Source organism: Asterias rubens, chromosome 2 (assembly GCF_902459465.1).
Source record: "Asterias rubens chromosome 2, eAstRub1.3, whole genome shotgun sequence".
Taxonomy (NCBI): Eukaryota; Metazoa; Echinodermata; class Asteroidea; order Forcipulatida; family Asteriidae; genus Asterias; species Asterias rubens.
In genome coordinates, this window is record NC_047063.1 from 1814005 (window position 1) to 1832540 (window position 18536).

At 37.7% G+C, this 18536-nt stretch overlaps 1 protein-coding gene across 3 annotated transcripts in view; it reads right to left on the reverse strand.

The window, feature by feature from the left end:
* Positions 1 to 18536, reverse strand: part of LOC117303888 (plexin A3-like) — a 67519-nt gene that overhangs the window by 22952 nt on the left and 26031 nt on the right. For all 3 annotated transcript variants that reach the window (XM_033788350.1, XM_033788342.1, XM_033788333.1), the window contains 4 exons: positions 6459 to 6571; positions 3611 to 3746; positions 1526 to 1703; positions 203 to 411 (listed from right to left, as the gene is read on the reverse strand). In XM_033788350.1, the coding sequence (XP_033644241.1) occupies positions 203 to 411; positions 1526 to 1703; positions 3611 to 3746; positions 6459 to 6571 (636 nt within the window). The remainder of the gene's footprint in view (positions 1 to 202; positions 412 to 1525; positions 1704 to 3610; positions 3747 to 6458; positions 6572 to 18536) is intronic.

Genomic DNA, 18536 nt, shown 5'->3' on the forward strand with positions numbered 1-18536 from the left:
ATTTAATATATTGCCAGCTGATCATTGTTAACTTCTGTGACATTTAATCTCAAAATTACAGTTTCCAATTAAAGGTACATTTTCCTCAATGGTCAAATTTCGAATCAATCTCAAGATCAACAACAACAACAAAACGTCAGGCCATCAATTTGTTCTTATTTTTTCATTTCTATTTTTGTTCACCAAGTACTCATAAACTTACCTCCCGATATCCAACCACACCAGTTGCGATACAGCTGCTGGAATCACCCATACACCGATTCTCATGGACACACCAGTTACACATGAACGCATTGTCTACACATTTGGTACAGCTATCAAATGCGCTGCAGTTGTACAGGTCAAAGGTTGTGTTGACGATGAGCATATCAGTCTCCGTGGATCGGATGGACAGCGGTATGGACAGAGAGCCTGTCAAATTAAACACAAAATTTGATTATGAAGGTAAAATTAAGTGGTTTAGCTGGTTGGGGTCGGACAAAGTGGAGCAGACCGCAGTATTTTCAAAAGATCGTCTGTTCGAACCAGGTTTCACAATTTTCCAACACAGTCTTCTATTATGAATATCAATAATTGAATGATTTAAGTGAGTCCTTTATCAATCTAAACACAGGCCTTATACTTCACCGGAGGCAACGAAAGTGACTGCCTCCATGCCCCCTGGTTATTGCCTTGGTGCCCTTGAAATGCTCTAGTAGAAATTTACAATTTCCTCATATGGTGGCCCCTTACTCAAAACAGAGCACGCAGGCCTGTAAAAGTTAGATCCCCTTAAGGTGATCCCCTGGCTGCTGCTTTCCAGGTTGTATTGTAAACTTGGGTGTGATTCCTGTCCACACGGCAGTTAATGGTCGTATGGCTTCTGAATGGCACCCCCTGCACAAAGATATTGATAAAAAAAGGGAGGCCGCCAACATAGGGCTAGAAAGATAGCTTAGTTGATAGAGCGCTGGCACGTTAATCCTGAGGTCGTTGGTTCAAATCCTGCTCTAGTCAACTTTTCTTTGTTTAACCCCAATCTATTTGAATTTCGTTTAGTATACAGAATCCATTGAAGGTAGCATTTGCTTTACCAATTAAGGCTACAATATCTAAATAAAAATACACTTAATAAACAAACAGCCGTCGATTTCACAAAACTCTTCCTAACTTAAGACTAATCTTAGGACTTAGGATGAGTCACAACCCTGCACTGTAGCATGCAGACCTTAAGATTAATCCTAAGTTAGGAAGAGTTACTCGTCCTAACTCGAGATAAGACGAGTCCTAGCTCTTTGTAAAATCGACGGCTGGGTTAGGAAAAAATATGAAATTCAATCTTGGGAGGTTTGCACTATAAACCAAAGTGTTGTTGCTCTTAGATACAGCACCTTGTTGTAGCAGCTGCTTTAAAATTACATAACAGTGTCTTGTTGACACAGCTGTATATTAGCTCCCATGAGCTGTTTATGAATTTATCAGAAATTGTTGTTTTTGCTTCTGTTATTGTTATTGATGTTGTTGCTTCTAGATTGCATATCTGTACCTTGTTCAAACAGCTGTACATTGGTTGTATCAGGGGAGTGGCAATTGACTGAGGAGTTCCCAATGGGTTCAGTCATACTGGCATCCAGGGCCGTTGAGCCAAGATCTCCAAACACACACTCGTAGGAATAGTCCAAGCTGCTGTTGAGTTTGGGAAGACTTGTCACCAGGATCTCAAGCTGTGACAAAGAAAGAAAGAAGGTCTTAAATAGCGCATTTCACAATAACTGGTTTAATGCGCTTTACATTAATTAGTGCCTTAGGGCCAATAACATCCCTTTAATTTTTCTCAGCTCACTTGGGAGTATATACAACGTGGGCAACCGTAGCGCTCCAGCGGCTTTTTCATGCACAATATCAACCTCTACCAGCATCACAGGTACCCATTTATACTCTCGGGTGAAGAGAAGCAATTAAAGTAAAGTATCTTGCTCAAGGACACAAAAGCCATGACCAGGATTCGAACCCCAATCCGATGACTTAACCACCAGAACTTGAATTCAATGTTCTTAACCACTCGACCATGACACTCTACCGCATGTATTAGGCCTTGAAATAACAAGTCACTAACAGCTCAATTGGTGCCTTGTGCTTTTGCTGTAGTCAGTAGTTCCCTCCAAAAGGTTCCAATACAAACCTACATTTTCCCCATACCAGAGGAAAATTGCTGTGCCCCTTCAAGAACGAAGTTCAAGGCCTGATATAATAATGAGCATGGATGAGCACAAAATATTGTCCAATACATTATTATTATTATTGCTAGAGTCAGATAAAAAAACATGATGGAGATGATAAACTCTGTTTGAACTCTATGCTCTTAACAGCTATTCGTTTCCTTGTATTGTCAAAACATTGCGCATCTAAATAATTCTGTAAAACTTCCACAAAATGTCCATGCAAAGTTTAAACTCCATTTAGAGTTCATTATGGAGTTGGGCCAACTATTAAGCCTTCAGCAACATCAATAAAAAGGTGTTTTTTTTTACCTCTGGCATAGCAAGTAACCAAATTATATTTTAAAGAGAATTGTTTTTCTTCGAATTCAGCTTAACTTCTACAGTAGCAATCCTCTGGTAATTGGCACGTGTACCAGCCACTTTTTAAAACCAAATGAGGTTATAGATACCCCCCCCCCTTAAAAAAAAGGCTTGTATTTTAATTTTAAAATAACTCCCAAATTACAAAACCTCTTTAAAGTTTAATCAACGATGGAGTATTATAAAGAATCATAAAGCTCATCAAGGTGACAGCAAACTGTTCATATGTAAAGAGAAAGTCTGCCGTCAGGAAATATTGGCTTAGTTTTTCCCTGTCGCATTACGGTTGGTTTGGCATGTGAGTTATAACACTATATTACCATTTCAAGAGCCTTGTGCGCAAATTCCTGAGGAAATGAAATTTCTGCTAAGGTCGAGTCAGAATTGGGGGGTATTTCGGCTCAGCTATGGCAGAGGCTGTTGCTAAGGGTGTTGCTATGGGGATCCTATGCTTCAAAGCATGGAAACAAGGTGACCAAGCCACAGCCATAGCCCCAGCTGATGTTCGGGCACGGGCCTTAAACAGAGCTTAAATGCTTACAACTGGGCCAAACTGAGCAAAGAGTTGGCACTTGCAAAAGCAGTATACTTTCTGTGCTTACGTCAAGCGTATTTCATGGGTTAGCAGGCAATTTTGGCTTGTTTGCGTTTTTCCTTTCAGTTTGGGAAGCGAATGAGCACAAAAACCAGAGTATATCTTGCTTGTCACTGGCTCCCTTTTAAATTTTGTTTCCCTCATAACTTGATGGTTTTATAATTGTATTCTCTGTACTATGAGTTGCTTTTGACCTATTCTGTATCTCTTTTGTGTTAAGCCCTTTGAGGCCTAGCATAAGGTGCTGTTTTATTCAATAGATGGAAATTTGCGTTGGGAATAAAGAACATAAATTTTGTTTTTTTCTTTACCCATATACACCGATGTGTGTTAGCATTGTATACTCAGGGCTGACCCGAGCTCTGTGAAAAAATCACAGGCATATTACTTTGGTGGGATTCAAACCCACGACCTTTGCAATTCTAGAGCAGTGTCTTTTTGTTTTGGTTATTACCTCTGTTGGTGCAGAGTCACTGGGAATGCTGGGCGGAGTCACTGATTGGATCTTGATGCATTGGGATTTCTCTCCTATCCAGTGATTGGTCATTGAAGAGGCACCGGGGCACTCTCCATCAAGACGCCTTGTGCATCTGAAAGAGAAAGTAACGAGTCAAGTATCATTCAAGTGTTTGGACATGGTTGGTAATTGCCCAGTATTCTCACTTGGTGTATCCCAAAATATGCATAAAATATCAAATCTGTACAAATTTTGACTCAATTGGTCACTAAAGTTGCAAGGGAATAATGAAAGAAAAACACCACTTTTTGCACAAATTTGTGTGCTTTTAGATGCATAATAAAAGTGTTTTATTATTTGAGTGTTTTATTATTTGAGTGAGATTAGAAATTACCTTATCCTCAAAAACTACTGAACTTCAAAGGGAGCCGTTTCTCACAATGTTTTATACCATCAACAGCTCTCCTTTCTTGGTTACCCACTAACTTATTATGCTAACAATTCAATTTGGGTAGTTACCAATATAGTGCCTTTAAGTTCCAACTCATAAGTAGCTCTTTGAGACCATGGTGACCACAAGCTGCTTATACCCAAATGACCAGAGTGGCCAAAAATAGCCCCAAGATTTAACCTACTTCCATTCAACCATTAAGGTCAATGCAAAGGCCATGCCCTGCAATTACAATTTCCCCTATTTTCCAAATGACACACACAGTAATGTCTTAAGCCAAACTAAAGTTCTATTTTACCTAATTTGTAACTGGAAAAGAGCAAGTTAAACAATCAGGGACAGGTGGCTCTCAATTACTATACAAAAATGCATGAAGCCCAAAGGATTCAGTTCTGTTCTAGTTCTGTGTTGAAAATATAAAATGTGGACTCATGAAAAGTGGAGTTACTGACAAATTTTAATCCAAACTGGTTCCACTGCCTAGTAAATGAAAAATGAATAGCAAACCCTGGTTTGGAAAATTATTCAATTAGGGGGAAGCTCATCTAAGTAACACATTGAAAAAAAAAAGTACACAAGAACAAAGGAGGAGAAAATGCAAGTAAAGTGTGGACGAATCATGGAAACAAAGTTTTTTTTTTTAAATGTACCAAGAGTCGAAACTTCCTACAAGAAAGTCTCCAGGATGCGAGCCAAATCACTTAATCATTGTAGACAATTGTAGACCTGAAACCATAACTGAAAATACACTTAGCTACTTATTAATATGGTCATTGTATTAGAACGTCAACAAAATGCCATATCAAGTAACTAAATATGTTTCTGAAACCTGTAAAAACTAAGTATCAGCACTATTACACAACGCTTTCCATACAAAGAAAACATGTGCTGTGCCCTTATGCTCTCTCTCTCTCTCTCTCTCTTTTATATCAATTACAATACAAAAGTGAAGTTTAACGTATCTGTAACCAAATACAAAGAAGAAACTTTCATTAGTGGGAAGCATTCTACCATCTGTGCATCAGCACAATGGCTCTCACAGATTTCTGTCTACTGCAGTGCAACGTCATGGTGTGGACATTTTGTTTATGTTCCCACACAAATCAATATCAGCAAACTGAGGCATACAGACAGAATAATAGGAAGAGACATAATAATAGTCTGGTCCAGCGCCCAATTTTCGTAGAGCACGACAAAAAGCTAAGCATAACAAAACTATGCTAAGTACAATTTGTGACAGGTAAACTGCTCATTTGTGATTAGCAGAAAACAATTAAGCAATATGTTCTTCTTTAAAAACAGGCCCAAGGCTCACCCTTCAACACTAGCATGACATAAATGTGTGTTGTCTAGTACAAAATGCTACAGGCTAGCAAAAACTACTTCTGAACTTGCCCTGAGGGCTACTAAAAAACTGCGTGACCAACTTATTTATAATGCTCAATATTTCTTCCTTTTTAGATGTGAATAATAAATTTTAAAAAATTTAAAAGTGTTAAATACATTTGGAGTTTGTGAATGTAACTTAATTTAAGGTATGTTTATACTTCCTGTGAATGTGAATGAAATACAAATTTTTATGTCACAGCCCTGTTTTCACAGGAGTTGAGCACAACATTGCAAATTCTTCGTTGCAAATTTGTGGCGTAAAAATTGGTACTGCATTTGCATTCGCAGGAAGCATGGAACAAGCTTCACACAATAAACTGGTTGCACTAATCAGAAGGATTGTTGAAAATGCACGCTTTAAATGTGTGCTGCTAAAACTTCCTAGGGGCAAGTAAAACACACAGCTACATCCTTACTCTATGGCTACATGTACATGACTAGCCTGGTGTGCTACTTTACAAAAAGCTGAAAGCTTGAGCTGTGATCCCTTAAGGTACGACAATCTACAATCTTAACTGTTTTTGTATGAAGAGCTGTGCTCAATTTCATAGCTTAAGCACACAAATTTGCTAATCACAACAAAATTATGCTTGCCAGAAAAAAATAACAGCCAAAATATCATATCCCATTTATTATATGTGATTCAAGACCTGCTCAATTTTGCTTAGCAGGACGTTGTTAAGCAGTACATGTATGTGCTGTGTTAAGGAGCTCTAATGAAATTAGGCCCAAGGAAGAATTAACAAAACAACAAAATTAAATAAATAAATAAAAAACAAGAAACATGAATATTGTTTCATGATCTTGACCTAGGCTGTTCTTCCTTGTTTGGTCTTCCTCTTTGGTTTGACGTAAAGGCAAAGTATACCTTTGGAGAATACTGGAGTAACACTTCTCAGAATCAAACTTTGAGAGTGACTACTAAATCTTTTTGTATCACATTTATTTGGCATTTAGTCTGAGTAGAGAGTGCTTTGTGGTTACGGCTAAATGTCAATGGCATACCTTGTTAGCAATGGGCACCATCCGCAGTGTGGGTCTCCAACGCTCCCTCCAGCTGACAGGCATTCTTCACAGGTTGTCATTGTCTCACAGGTCTGTATGGGGACCTTGCTGATCTGCACACATTAAAAGGGAATACTGTTACTTTCAATTCATGTTTTTTTTTTTTTGTTTTTTTTTTTTTTGTTTTTTTTTTTTGGGGGGGGGGGGGTTTCAACTAGAAAATTCTTCCCAAAAAGCCTTAAAGGCACAAAACATCGTCCTTAAGTATTTGTTAAAGACCAGTGTTCTCACTTGGTGTATCTCAACAAATGCACAAAATAACAAACCTGTGAAAATTTGGGCTCAATTGGTCACCAAAGTTGCAAGAGACTAATGAAAGAAAAAAGACCCTTGTCAGATGCGTAATAAATGGCTTCAGTCTTTATTATTTGAATGAGAAATTACCTCCTTCTCAAAAACAATGTTACTCCAGAGGGAGCTGTTTCTCACAATGTTTTGTACTATGAACACCTCCCAACTGCTCATTCCCAAGTAAGTTTGTTTGCTAACAATTATTTTTTAGGTATTACCGATAATAGTGTCCAGTGCCTTTATAGGGAACCTTGCATTAAAAAAAGACTGACCAAAAAAAACATTTTTAAGACATCGGTTATTATAGATTGATGATAGATGGATACAAAAACATAAAGTAACTCCAGCGCTTTGACTTTGATGAAAGCAAAATACGAATGTTACCCCCCTTAGCATTAAACTACATTAAGATTTCTAATGCAAAGCACGTACAAGTTCTGATGGTAATTTTGAACATGTAGTTCATGTCTCTCATAGGAATGCTGCCCTAACAAAAAAACATGATAAATTAATAGACCGATCTATTAAAGTCTAACCCACTGCACACTTGAGTAACAACATATGAACACGTTGACCTATGTGTGGCTTTCCAAAGCTTTGCAGCATGCTTTTATAATATATTGTATTCCCAAAATTTGAAATGTTATCAAAGTTATGCTAAACAGGCCTGATGCTTTTGTTTTGTTTTTAAAGGTTAAGGGCACCAAGGCCTTTTCTTCTTGGTAAAGGTAACCTCTATGTGGAAATTGTAAATATCTATTGGGACATTTCAAGGGAACCGACGCATTTTCTCATTGGTAAAGGGCAAGTGGAAATTGTAAATTTCTTTTGGACATTTCAAGGGCACCAAGGCATTTTTTCCTTGGTAAAGGGCATGTGAAAACTGTAAATTTCTATTTCAAGGGGCACTAAGGCAATGACCAGGGGCAACTGCCTCAACTGCTCCGTTAGACATCAGGCCTGCTTTAATTCAGTAAGTAGAAGTGCCGCCTTAAATGTTAGTTTTTGTGCGAGCAGGTCATGCGTATAACCTCATAAAAAAAAATAGAATCCAATTTCACAAATGCGTTCTTCTTTTCTTTTTTATCAGGCATTGATCACAACGTGTAGTCTGATCAATCACTTGGTTTCAATCGGCACCATCAACTCTTTCATCAACGAGCATGCTGGATTAACCAGGTTTCCCCGGTCCCCTGCAGGTGAGATAATAATCTGGCCGCAATCTGTGCTGATACAGATCAAAGCTTTGCTTGTCGGGTTGATACTTTGTAATGAATTGGGCCGGTGGTACTGGCTTGGCAATTGTTACTGATTTGTCTGTTTCATTTTTACCTAGGAGGGACATGTCGTACATCACACATGATCCATATACACCGTCTTATAACATACTGAAAGGCATAAGCCTAAGCCGTCTTTTAACATACAGAAAGGCATAACTCTTAAGCTTTATTCACTTGCCTTTAGACAAGTCATATTTGTATCAAGGGGTTTTTGGTACTTGTAGGACACAGATTTATTATTAAACTTACAAGGTAAATTATGTTACATACATTACATCCCCACTAAAGGCAGTGGACCCTATTGGTAATTACTCAAAATAATTATTAGCATAAAACCTTATTTGGTAATGAGTAATGGGGAGCTGTTGATAGTTTAAAACACTGTGAGAAATGGCTCCCTCTGAAGTAACATAGCTTTCTAGAATGAAGTAATTTTCTTTGAATTTGATTTCGAAACCTCAGATTTAGAATTTGAGGTCTCGAAATCAAGCATCTGAAAGCACAAGGGTGTTTTTCTTTCATTATCATCTCGCAACTTAGACGACCGATAGAGCTCAAATTTTCACAGGTTTGTTATTTTCTGTATATGTTGACACACACCAAGTGAGAAGACTGGTCTTTGACAATTACCAATAGTGTCCATTGTCTTGAACAGTGATTTGGGATTCATATCATGGCCACAACTTGATCTACAAAAGGTACCCCAGGGTAAAGTTTAGCCGTTCTTTTGATCATACCACTGATTAATAATAAGATAGGAAGTGTACTTTGCATTTATCCAAGATCAAAATGTTTAACAACTTAAACCTCTGCCAAGACCTGTATCATGTAAAATAAAATGATACAGGTATGAGGTTGAGAACATTTCAAGAAAATCTCAAAGTTAGTCCAAAGGTCGTGGAGCTCAAAATTTCCACTTGACCAGAACACATCTTTAATATTACCTGTGTAATGTGTAGAAGTAAAAACAATGTTATTTATGTCTAACTAAAGTAGAGTGTGTACACACTAAAGGTATATTTAAAAGAACCGACATTTAGACCTAAAGAACTTTAAAAACCTCACAGCGTGTGTAATTTAACAGTTTCACTGTACTGTTTTTCAGTGACCATTATATGGATCGCTTCAATGGGTTGATGATGCTTCTTGGAAACTAGAGAACCGTAATGACTCATTCAACGACAACAAAAAGTGATGTACTATCCCCCTCTTACCATCATCATCGGTCAAGTCTTGAATGCCTGAAGACACTTCACCTCTTCTGAATCCCATTAGTTTAAAGGCACTGGACACTTTTGGTAATTGTCAAAGACCAGTCTTCTCACTTGGTGTATCCCAACAATATGTATAAAATAACAAAACTGTGAAAATTTGGGCTCAACTGGTCATCATAGTTGCAAAAGAAAAAATGAAAGAAAAAACACCCTTGTTGCATTACTTTGTGTGCTTTCAGATGCATAATAAAAGGTTTCAAATGAAGTCTTTTATTATTTGAGTGAGAAGTTACCTCATTCTCAAAAACTATCTTATTTCAGAGAAGGCCGTTTCTCACAATCAACAGCTCTCCCTTGCTTGTTACTAAGTAAGTTTTTATGCTTAAAATTATTTTGAGTAATTCAGTGTCCAGGGCCTTTAAGGAATGTCACAAGAGAACGCAGTGCTTTCACTGCATTATTTAAGTTCATCGTGCATAAATCGTTGTTTTTGAGTACCCTTCTGAGAGATCCTACTACGTGTGAGGACTATACACACTACTTAATCCTCACACTGACTTACAATAATATGTATGAAAATTAAACAGCAATAACAATTTATTCTTAAAATACATTCCAAAGTACAAGTGTACATAAAATACAAAATTACTACATTTGTGTGTTTTCCATGGCTCAATAGCTACACGGCAGTTAAAAGGTGAATGGCTTCTGACCGGCACCCTGTACGAAGATATTGATAAAATACGCCAACATAGGGAAAGATAGCTCAGTTGGTGTAGCACTGGCATGTTAATATGATGGTCATTGGTTCGAGTCCCACTCTTGTCTGTTTTTCTTTGTTCAACCCCAAATCAAGAAGAGTATTACCAATTTCTCTAAAGCCGGTTTATACATGTAGTCGATCGCGCGATGGAAAACTTGACACGCGATCCTAAAAAACACATTATATAGTCATCGCTGACTGTGTTTTTTTATGATCGCGCATCAAGATTTCCATCGCGCGACCGACTATAAACCGACCTTTAGAATGCGCCCTTTAATGCACACTACAAAAGCTCATGCAGGTTTTTGTGTTTTATTAATTATATTAAGGCTAGTTTATAGTAGGCTGGGCACTGATAATTAAGGAATGCTTTAGTGTCTTTAGTGACTAGTTACTGAAGCCTCAGCAATTACTACTGAACTGTGCTTTCTGTGACTGCCGACAATGTTTTTAGACGTCTGACACTATTTAAACCAACGTTAAACGCACTGTACACCTTTGATAAACTGGTGTATCCCAACATATGCACAAAATAACAAATCGGTAAAAAACATCCTTGTTGCACTTAATTTGTGTGCTTTCAGATGCCTAATAAAAGGCTTTAGCTGAAGACTTGTATAATTTTAGTGAGAAATTACCTCTTTCTCAAAAACTACATTACTTCACAATATTTTATACTATCAACATCTCTCCATTGCTCGTTACCAAGTAAATTTTTATGCCAACAATTATATTGAGTTATTATCAATATAGTGTCCAGTGCCTTTAAAGCACACACCTCTACCATTTCTGGGTATTGATCTGTATAATCATACATAATACCAATAACTCATAATCAAAGTCACAAAACGAATCAGTAATCAGACTATCATCATAACAGCCATAAATTAAATAAGGCAACCGAAAAGTTGATACGCTAAGTGTTAATCAAACAAGGTTTACGGCCCTTGAGCAAACTAAACAAATCTGACAGTTCCGCTGAAAAACTCTCCTGGGAGCTGAAAGTTAAAGGCCTTATACTGTCGCGCACATTTCTTTCAAGCTCAGGACCTGATACTTCACGGAGGCAACGGTGGCAACGAAGGCAGGTGCCTACTTGGCCCCTGGTCATTGCCTTGGTGCCCTTGAAATGATCCAGTAGAAATTAACAGTTTCCTCATTTCCAAGGAGAAAATTCCTTCGTGCCCTTGCCCTTTCAAAAACGACGCTTCAAACTTTAGTGATCGTAACAAGCTTTCAAGGCCATCGACCAAATAGGGAAAAAGACAGAGTCTCAGAAGCTCTTCACTTCTTTTTGTGAAACTTTGTTTATTTTATCCCAGGGTGACCGCAAGACCTTTCACCAAAAGACGGGCCCACAGAATGTTCACGATATAAGGAAAAGAGCTGAAAAAGCTTTGGCTAGTTCAATGTTCATTAGTTCATTTCCATCAGCCACAGTGGGTTTAAATTAATTGTGAATTGATGGGATGGAAGAAATTTATGAAGTTTAGATGAAAATATTCTTATTGGGAAATAATCAAATTAAAAAGGTCATTAGCCATCTGATACAAATTGTCGACGCCTACTTCAAAGAATATCAATCACTGGGACGATCTGAAATTACATCGTGTATTAGGAAATGCATATAGTTTTTTCAGGACACTGGATCACAACAACTTTGTTGTTGTGTGGGGGGAAAAGGTAATCATGAATTAGGGAATCTGGAAAAACACTAATTACCGAAATATAATGAACGAGATGAAATTTAGTATGTTATTTTATCCGTTTCTTTAAAGAGATAAGCTCTGAATGTTGTCTCTTTAACATGGAGCGAATGTGGAACAGATGGCAAACACCTTTCATGCTTTACGAAGCAAAACCAGCAACTACCGAAAGACATATGTTGAGAATTATTCAAACGCTAATCCAAGCGTGAACTCAAACAAGAAACAAATGCAGATCAATTAAATTTCTTTCCCCCTTTCAGCACAGAAAATATTTCATGCAGTGGCATGCATCACTGCCAAGTTGGATGTTTTCTACGAAATTAGTAAAAATGGAAAAAGTGATAAGTAACGATGTTAATTATTTGTAGCCCCCCAAGGTGCTTGATATGATCATCCCCTGGACAGTAAGCTCATTTAAATCATTCTACAACTGTATTAACTCACCAGGGAGACAGAAACCCAGCTGTTTGTTAAGTCCATAACAACCATCTAGATATCTTTGTCTTCTCTTTTACTGCCTGTCCTCCTTTTTTATATCTTGATGTATCTCCCTTTTTAATGTTTTCCAATCCAGATGTATATATTTATATATTTAATGTTTTTAAGAGTTTTATCCTTTACGTATACTATTTTTGTATTTTTGTATTTTTATGTGAATTGCCAAATAAATAATAATAATAATAATAACAATCATTTGATCAATAACTACACTTCTTGAGTTAGTGTACTCCAAGAAAAGTGAAGCAATTAATGGATTTCAGCAAAAACAATCGCCAAAATTAGGCTCAGTTGTTTGTTTAAAAAGTCCATATCAACTATATAACTATATTATCTAAACAACAACCATTTGATCAAGAACTACACTTCTTGAATTTTGTACTTAGAGGCAGTGGACACTATTGGTAATTACTCAAAATAACTATTGGCATAAAGCCTTACTTGGTGACGAGTAATGGGGAGAGGTTGATAGTAAAAAACACTGTGAGAAACGGCTCCCTTTGAAGTAACATAGTTTTAGAGAAATACGTAATTTTCCACGAATTTGACTTCAAGACCTCAGATTTAGAACTTAAGGTCTCGAAATCAACCATCTAAACGCACACAACTTCGCGTGGCAAGGGCGTTTTTTTCTTTCATTATTATCTCGCAAGTTCGATGACCCATTGAGCTCAAATTTTCACATGTTTGTTATTTTATGCTTATGTTGAGATACACCAACTGTGAAGGCTAGTCTTTGACAAATACCATTAGTGTCCACTGCCTTTAAAGGAATAGCGAATCAATAAATGGATAATAGAAGTGACTCCATGATAATCAGCAGAAAATACTGAAACAATGAAACTACAGGCCAAAAATTAACAATTTCCAAGATACATTTAAGCAATGCTGTAAGCCACAGCATGCCGACATCTTTTCCCAGACTATCAGTTAACTTCATCAAATACAAATTTATCTATTGGTTTTTAGATTTAAAGTGTGTTTGAACAAATCTAATCTGTTGTAACGTGAACATAATTATGATTGGCTTTTATTTGACTAGAGGATAAAAACATGTGTTCAAGTGACACCTCACCTACATGAACATATTTACACATGAATAAATTCTAAAAACAACTGCACCTGGTGAGTTCCAGGTTCACACCGTATAGTTGCGATAACGTAACCCTCCTGCTGACGGCAGGAGGGTTATGTTATCGCAACTACACACCATAAAGAAAGTGATTTTTTATCATTCACTCTTTTTTCTTATGTAAATAGGAAAACAGTTACAAGTCCATGACCTCAATTCAAAGTGGAGTAAAATGCCAAGTGCTATGTTTGATACTCTTCAAGTGCAACTTCTGTCAAAGTCCAAAAATTTTTGTACAATAATTTTTAGTTCATTCCTGAATTTTGATTTTATTTAATCAAAGCAATATTGAGTTTTATCTTTTAACTAACACAAGGATTCTTCTTTAAAATGTATTGACCCATTTGTTTTTAATGTCCAATTACGTCATGTTTCAAATTTCGCTCCGAAAGAGCATAAAATAAAATGGCATTTTAGGGATTAGAAGTTTTAAACTTTGTCCACAACTTAATGAGGACTACTGGAATATTATTTCTCTATTTCTTGCCACCCGTCTATAAATGACAAGATGGAACAATGCACGTACCAAGGTAACTTTAAAACCAACTTCTTATCTCCATAATTTTCCTGTGTTGATCCAACTCTGACACTGTTACATAACCTCATGTCCTTGGTCAACAACCATTTTTTACATTCTTGCCCTGGGAAAATTTTATGTCATTCGTACCTCTTGTGAATGTCAATTGTTATCATAAAAGAGCCCCATTCTTGTTCTCGCAAGGTTATTCATGTTTATTTTTTGAGGAGGCATAGTGTAAGCCAGAGGGATGTCTGGGTGTCTTTTTGGACACCCTTTTTTTTTAAACTGACACCCTGTTTTATCTGTCATTTACATAGTTTGTATAAGTGAACAATTTGGATAGGCTACCCAGTTTTTAAGTTTCCAGCAAATTTGGCTCAAACATTAGGGTTGGAGAGGGGGCACTTAAATCATACTGTGTAGGCCAATGCTTAGTGATTTTGGAACCATGGAAAAAATTCGCTCAGTAGATTAGAAACTCGAAAAACATTTACGGTTGATGACTTTTTGAATCTTAACTTGTACAGCATCACTTGTACTTCAATCAAATTCAAGATGTACAACCAATAGACACTCTGCAGGTCTACAAATTTCAACTTGGAAGGGGCAAGGCCAATTTCATTCTTGCAAAATACACAACAAATCTTAAAATCTGTTAGAATAATCTGAAATGGAACCTGTGAAGCAGTGGTCGTGGCCTCCTGTGGCCAAATGTCATTCCACGCCTGATTTATTGCAACTTCCATAAACCCCAATCCAATTCACTCAAATCACCCCAACCAATTTCCAATAACAAGAACAAAGACTTAATAAAGGACTTTAATAAAAAGAATCTTTAATGTCTTTCACACATTGGCACATGCTAAATATCAATTATTATTTTATGAATATCAATCTTGGGTATCAGCAACGCAGCACTGGACACTGTGTGTGGACAGGTCCTTCTTAGCCTCCAATGTTTCCAACAGGTGTCATGTATAATAGATGACTACCAGGGCTGGGTATTGGGTAACAAATTTCATAAGAGTGGGAAATACATTTTATGGTTATGGGACCAGAATAATGGAGGTATTCCCATGGACTGGAATTTCAAGGGCATTGTAGGTCACTCTCAGTCAGGCGACATTGTTTGGGCGCTCGCCTGTTATTATTATTTTGTTGATCAGTTCAAGAAATACCCAGATGACTAAGAGATGTTACGACATATGTATGATAGCTATGCCAATTCAATAAAATAAATTCTGATATTTGCCCAGTAATGTTTCCAAGCCTTTTGAAATTCACTTTCTTATGGTACAATAGTGAGAGATAAGGGTTTTGAGGTGTTGCATGGTGGCATCAATTATAGGAGTTTGCTGTAACACCATGTCAAATCTAGTCCGCCGCAATAAAACAACAAAACAAGTCCTCAAAGAGCAAATCTAGAGCTAGCTTCCTGCATTGAGGGATCAAGACGATTGGACCCGCCGTAGGATATCCCGCCTGCAGGCAACATAATAGTAATAACAATACACAGTAGATATTCACACATGGTGTTACCGCAAATATAGCCCTACAATATTGAAAGAATTTTCCACTTGCGAAATAAATTCAATTACAGTTATACATTCCTGATGTACGATTTTCCAAAAGAAATCTTTAAAAAGAATGCTATTGTTATTATTTCTATACATTTCTACACTCTGCTTGGCTCCCCCAACTAAACAGAAAGCAACAGCACCTACATGGAATCCTAGCACCACAGACAATCCCAAACAAGACCTGATTATTGATCATTCTTCGACATGTCATGACTATTTGATCCCTCTGACCTCATCAAACCATGGCCATTTTCCCACCTTCCCTGACCTCATTATGGTAAAAGTTTCCCATCATTTGAACGCCTACCACTCCAGACACAATACACACTTAACTGTGCACTGTACAACAAATACCCATAGCCATGTACCTGTCTATTCACCTCTGTTAAAGCCAAATAAAAAAACATGTTTAGTGTGCTCGCCTGCTTCCTTTTCAGAGGCCACTCCTTTTCTTTTCTTTTTGTTTGTAGGTAGACCACTGGCTTGTTAATCCTGGGGTCATTAGTTGGAGTCCTACTCAAAGTCAGTTTTTCTTTGTTCAATTCCAAAAATCATTTAAAAATTTACCCAGTCTGTTTCCCTCATGGTTTATATTGATCAACGGGGGAAAAAATGCATTTTTTAAGGATCTACTTTGAAAACTAGTCTTTAACAATGTGTCTGCCAGCCATTTTATTAGAGAAAAAAAAGGGGGCCCTCCTCCTTCCTTTTTACAAAAAAGCAAGACCCTAAACATGTTTGTTTTTTATTTGGCCTAACAGGCTTTAATCAACAGGTGTTCCGCACCACTGGGATTCCTCAATACTCCCCCTCCAAGGTTCCCAAAGATTCCATTATTGTCCCTCTATTGATCCTCTACCTGAGAGCACAGAAAGGATTTCCTTTATCCCCCTTTTTTAATATTAACGATGTTGAAGAAAAGGATTTAGCAATGGTAGCACTTATAGCTATGAGTCATCGTGGGAATTGAAAGGGTCTTTTTTACCAAAGGTGGACAAGTGGGCACTGAAAGGCAGAAAGTTACTGAATTATTGTTGAGAAATAATCAAACTGACTCAAGTGTGAAGTACAACCATTTGGGTTGTTATTCCAAAGGGTGTGCATTTTCATTTAGTTGCTACAAACTTCTTGTTAATTGGCAAGTCAGAGCAAAGTTCCTGCTGTGGCTCCATACCTAAATGTTATGTTCATTTTTTATTTGGACTAATTTATAAGGACTAATCAATTCTTGTTGTGTATTTTCCTCACAGATGCCCAACATTAGGGACCATCCAGAGTCATCAATGTCTAAACATTTTAATCTTGTTGTGAATTAACTCCTGTCATTGCTGTGGTTTTTTAAACCCTTTGATTGTTCCCCATAACGGCAGTACTTTGAAGTGAAATGTTTCTCAAAATACCTTATACTATCCAAAGCCGCTGTTTTTCCTACCACATACGTTTTTATTGACATTAATTGTCAGGGTGATTACCAAACATATAGAAACTCTATGTTACAGTAACAATTCTAGATCCCCCCCCCCCCATTGCAATTTGAGGTGCACCTTACTAAAGAAAAACTGGTGATCGTACAGTACAAATACGAAGTGCTTGAACCTTTTCACACTACCCCTAATCTACCCATGCAAATGGGCATACCCCGGGGAATAGCCACCCCTGCTCTGGAGTAGGGGTAAGCGGTAAAACCAAGAATATTCTTGAAACATGCAGTCAAACTACATGGAATAGGGACTTAGGCGGGGAGAGTATGAAAGTGCACTGGGGTCACCTTGGGGTAAAACAACTCCCGGGCCTGCCCAGGGCTGTACTCCCTGGGGATAAGAGATACAATGTAAAAATTGCTATAGAGTATGATCCTAGCGCTATGAGTGTATGTAGTGCAAAAAAACTGAAAAACTGCACAGGAAAGTTCTGACATATTCATGAGTTTTTTTTTCTCTAAATATTAAAAAAATGATGTCTTTTAAAAACAAAAATGCTATGTGTGCAAGGAACAAACAAAGAAAAGACAATGTAGTCCTTTTGCTTTCCATTCTACCCTGTAGGGTTGTACGCAAGAACTACAATCCAGACTTCCCGGCACATGTTCATGTTGGTTGTCTGAATCACTGAGGCAACCCACCACCCTTTTTATACCACACATAACCACAACTGTGCACTAGAGTTCAATATACATAAACACACAACTAATACACACTATAGATCACTCAACAGCTTTACTGCATTATTCCTTGTTAGCATGATCAAGGCCACTTCCCTCGAAACTACCGGGATTATAAATCTGGCAGGTTTTATCAATAATACCGCACCTGATGCTGATCAAATTTTTTACTGAAGGGGAATGGGTAATGTAAACACTGAGCCTGTAGCAACAAAAACAAGTTCTTAAGGATGCTGAGATGTCGCAAAGAATCCTGTCTGCTCTGCTCTATTTCTCGCCACTCAAACCCATGAGTGAGATGACAGAAACATCTCATGCTAAAAAAAATTTACTTTTGAAATCTGCATTCAGGAACATGATTATACAAAAATGGGCAGAGGTGAGACCTGCTGAATTTCCAGGCTGTTACATTGTACACAACTATAGACTACTATAGACTCGCTCCAATACATTTACTCGATTTGACTAGGTGGCTACTGGCCACCGTCACTTACAGATATTACCCAATGACACTACAAATTTGCCCTTTTTATCACAACCACAGATCAAGATCTTGTGTCGCCTTTACACCAGTGCTTGATCCAGCTCTGATCACAGCAGTCACACAAAAACACATGCAAAAACCCTGCCATTCCTAGCTTAACTGGAATTGACCACACTGTATGGAACTGACTGGCTTTACCCCCCCCCCCCCCCCTGCAAACGGGCATACCCTGAGGAATTGCAACCCCTGCTATGAAGTAGGGGTAACGGTTTAAAACATACACCAAGAACTCTGTGGAATAGGGACACAGTATGAAAGTGTGTCGGGGTAACCATGGGGTGAAAAGGTCCCGGGGCCTCCCCGGGCTGTATTTCACGAGGGTACGA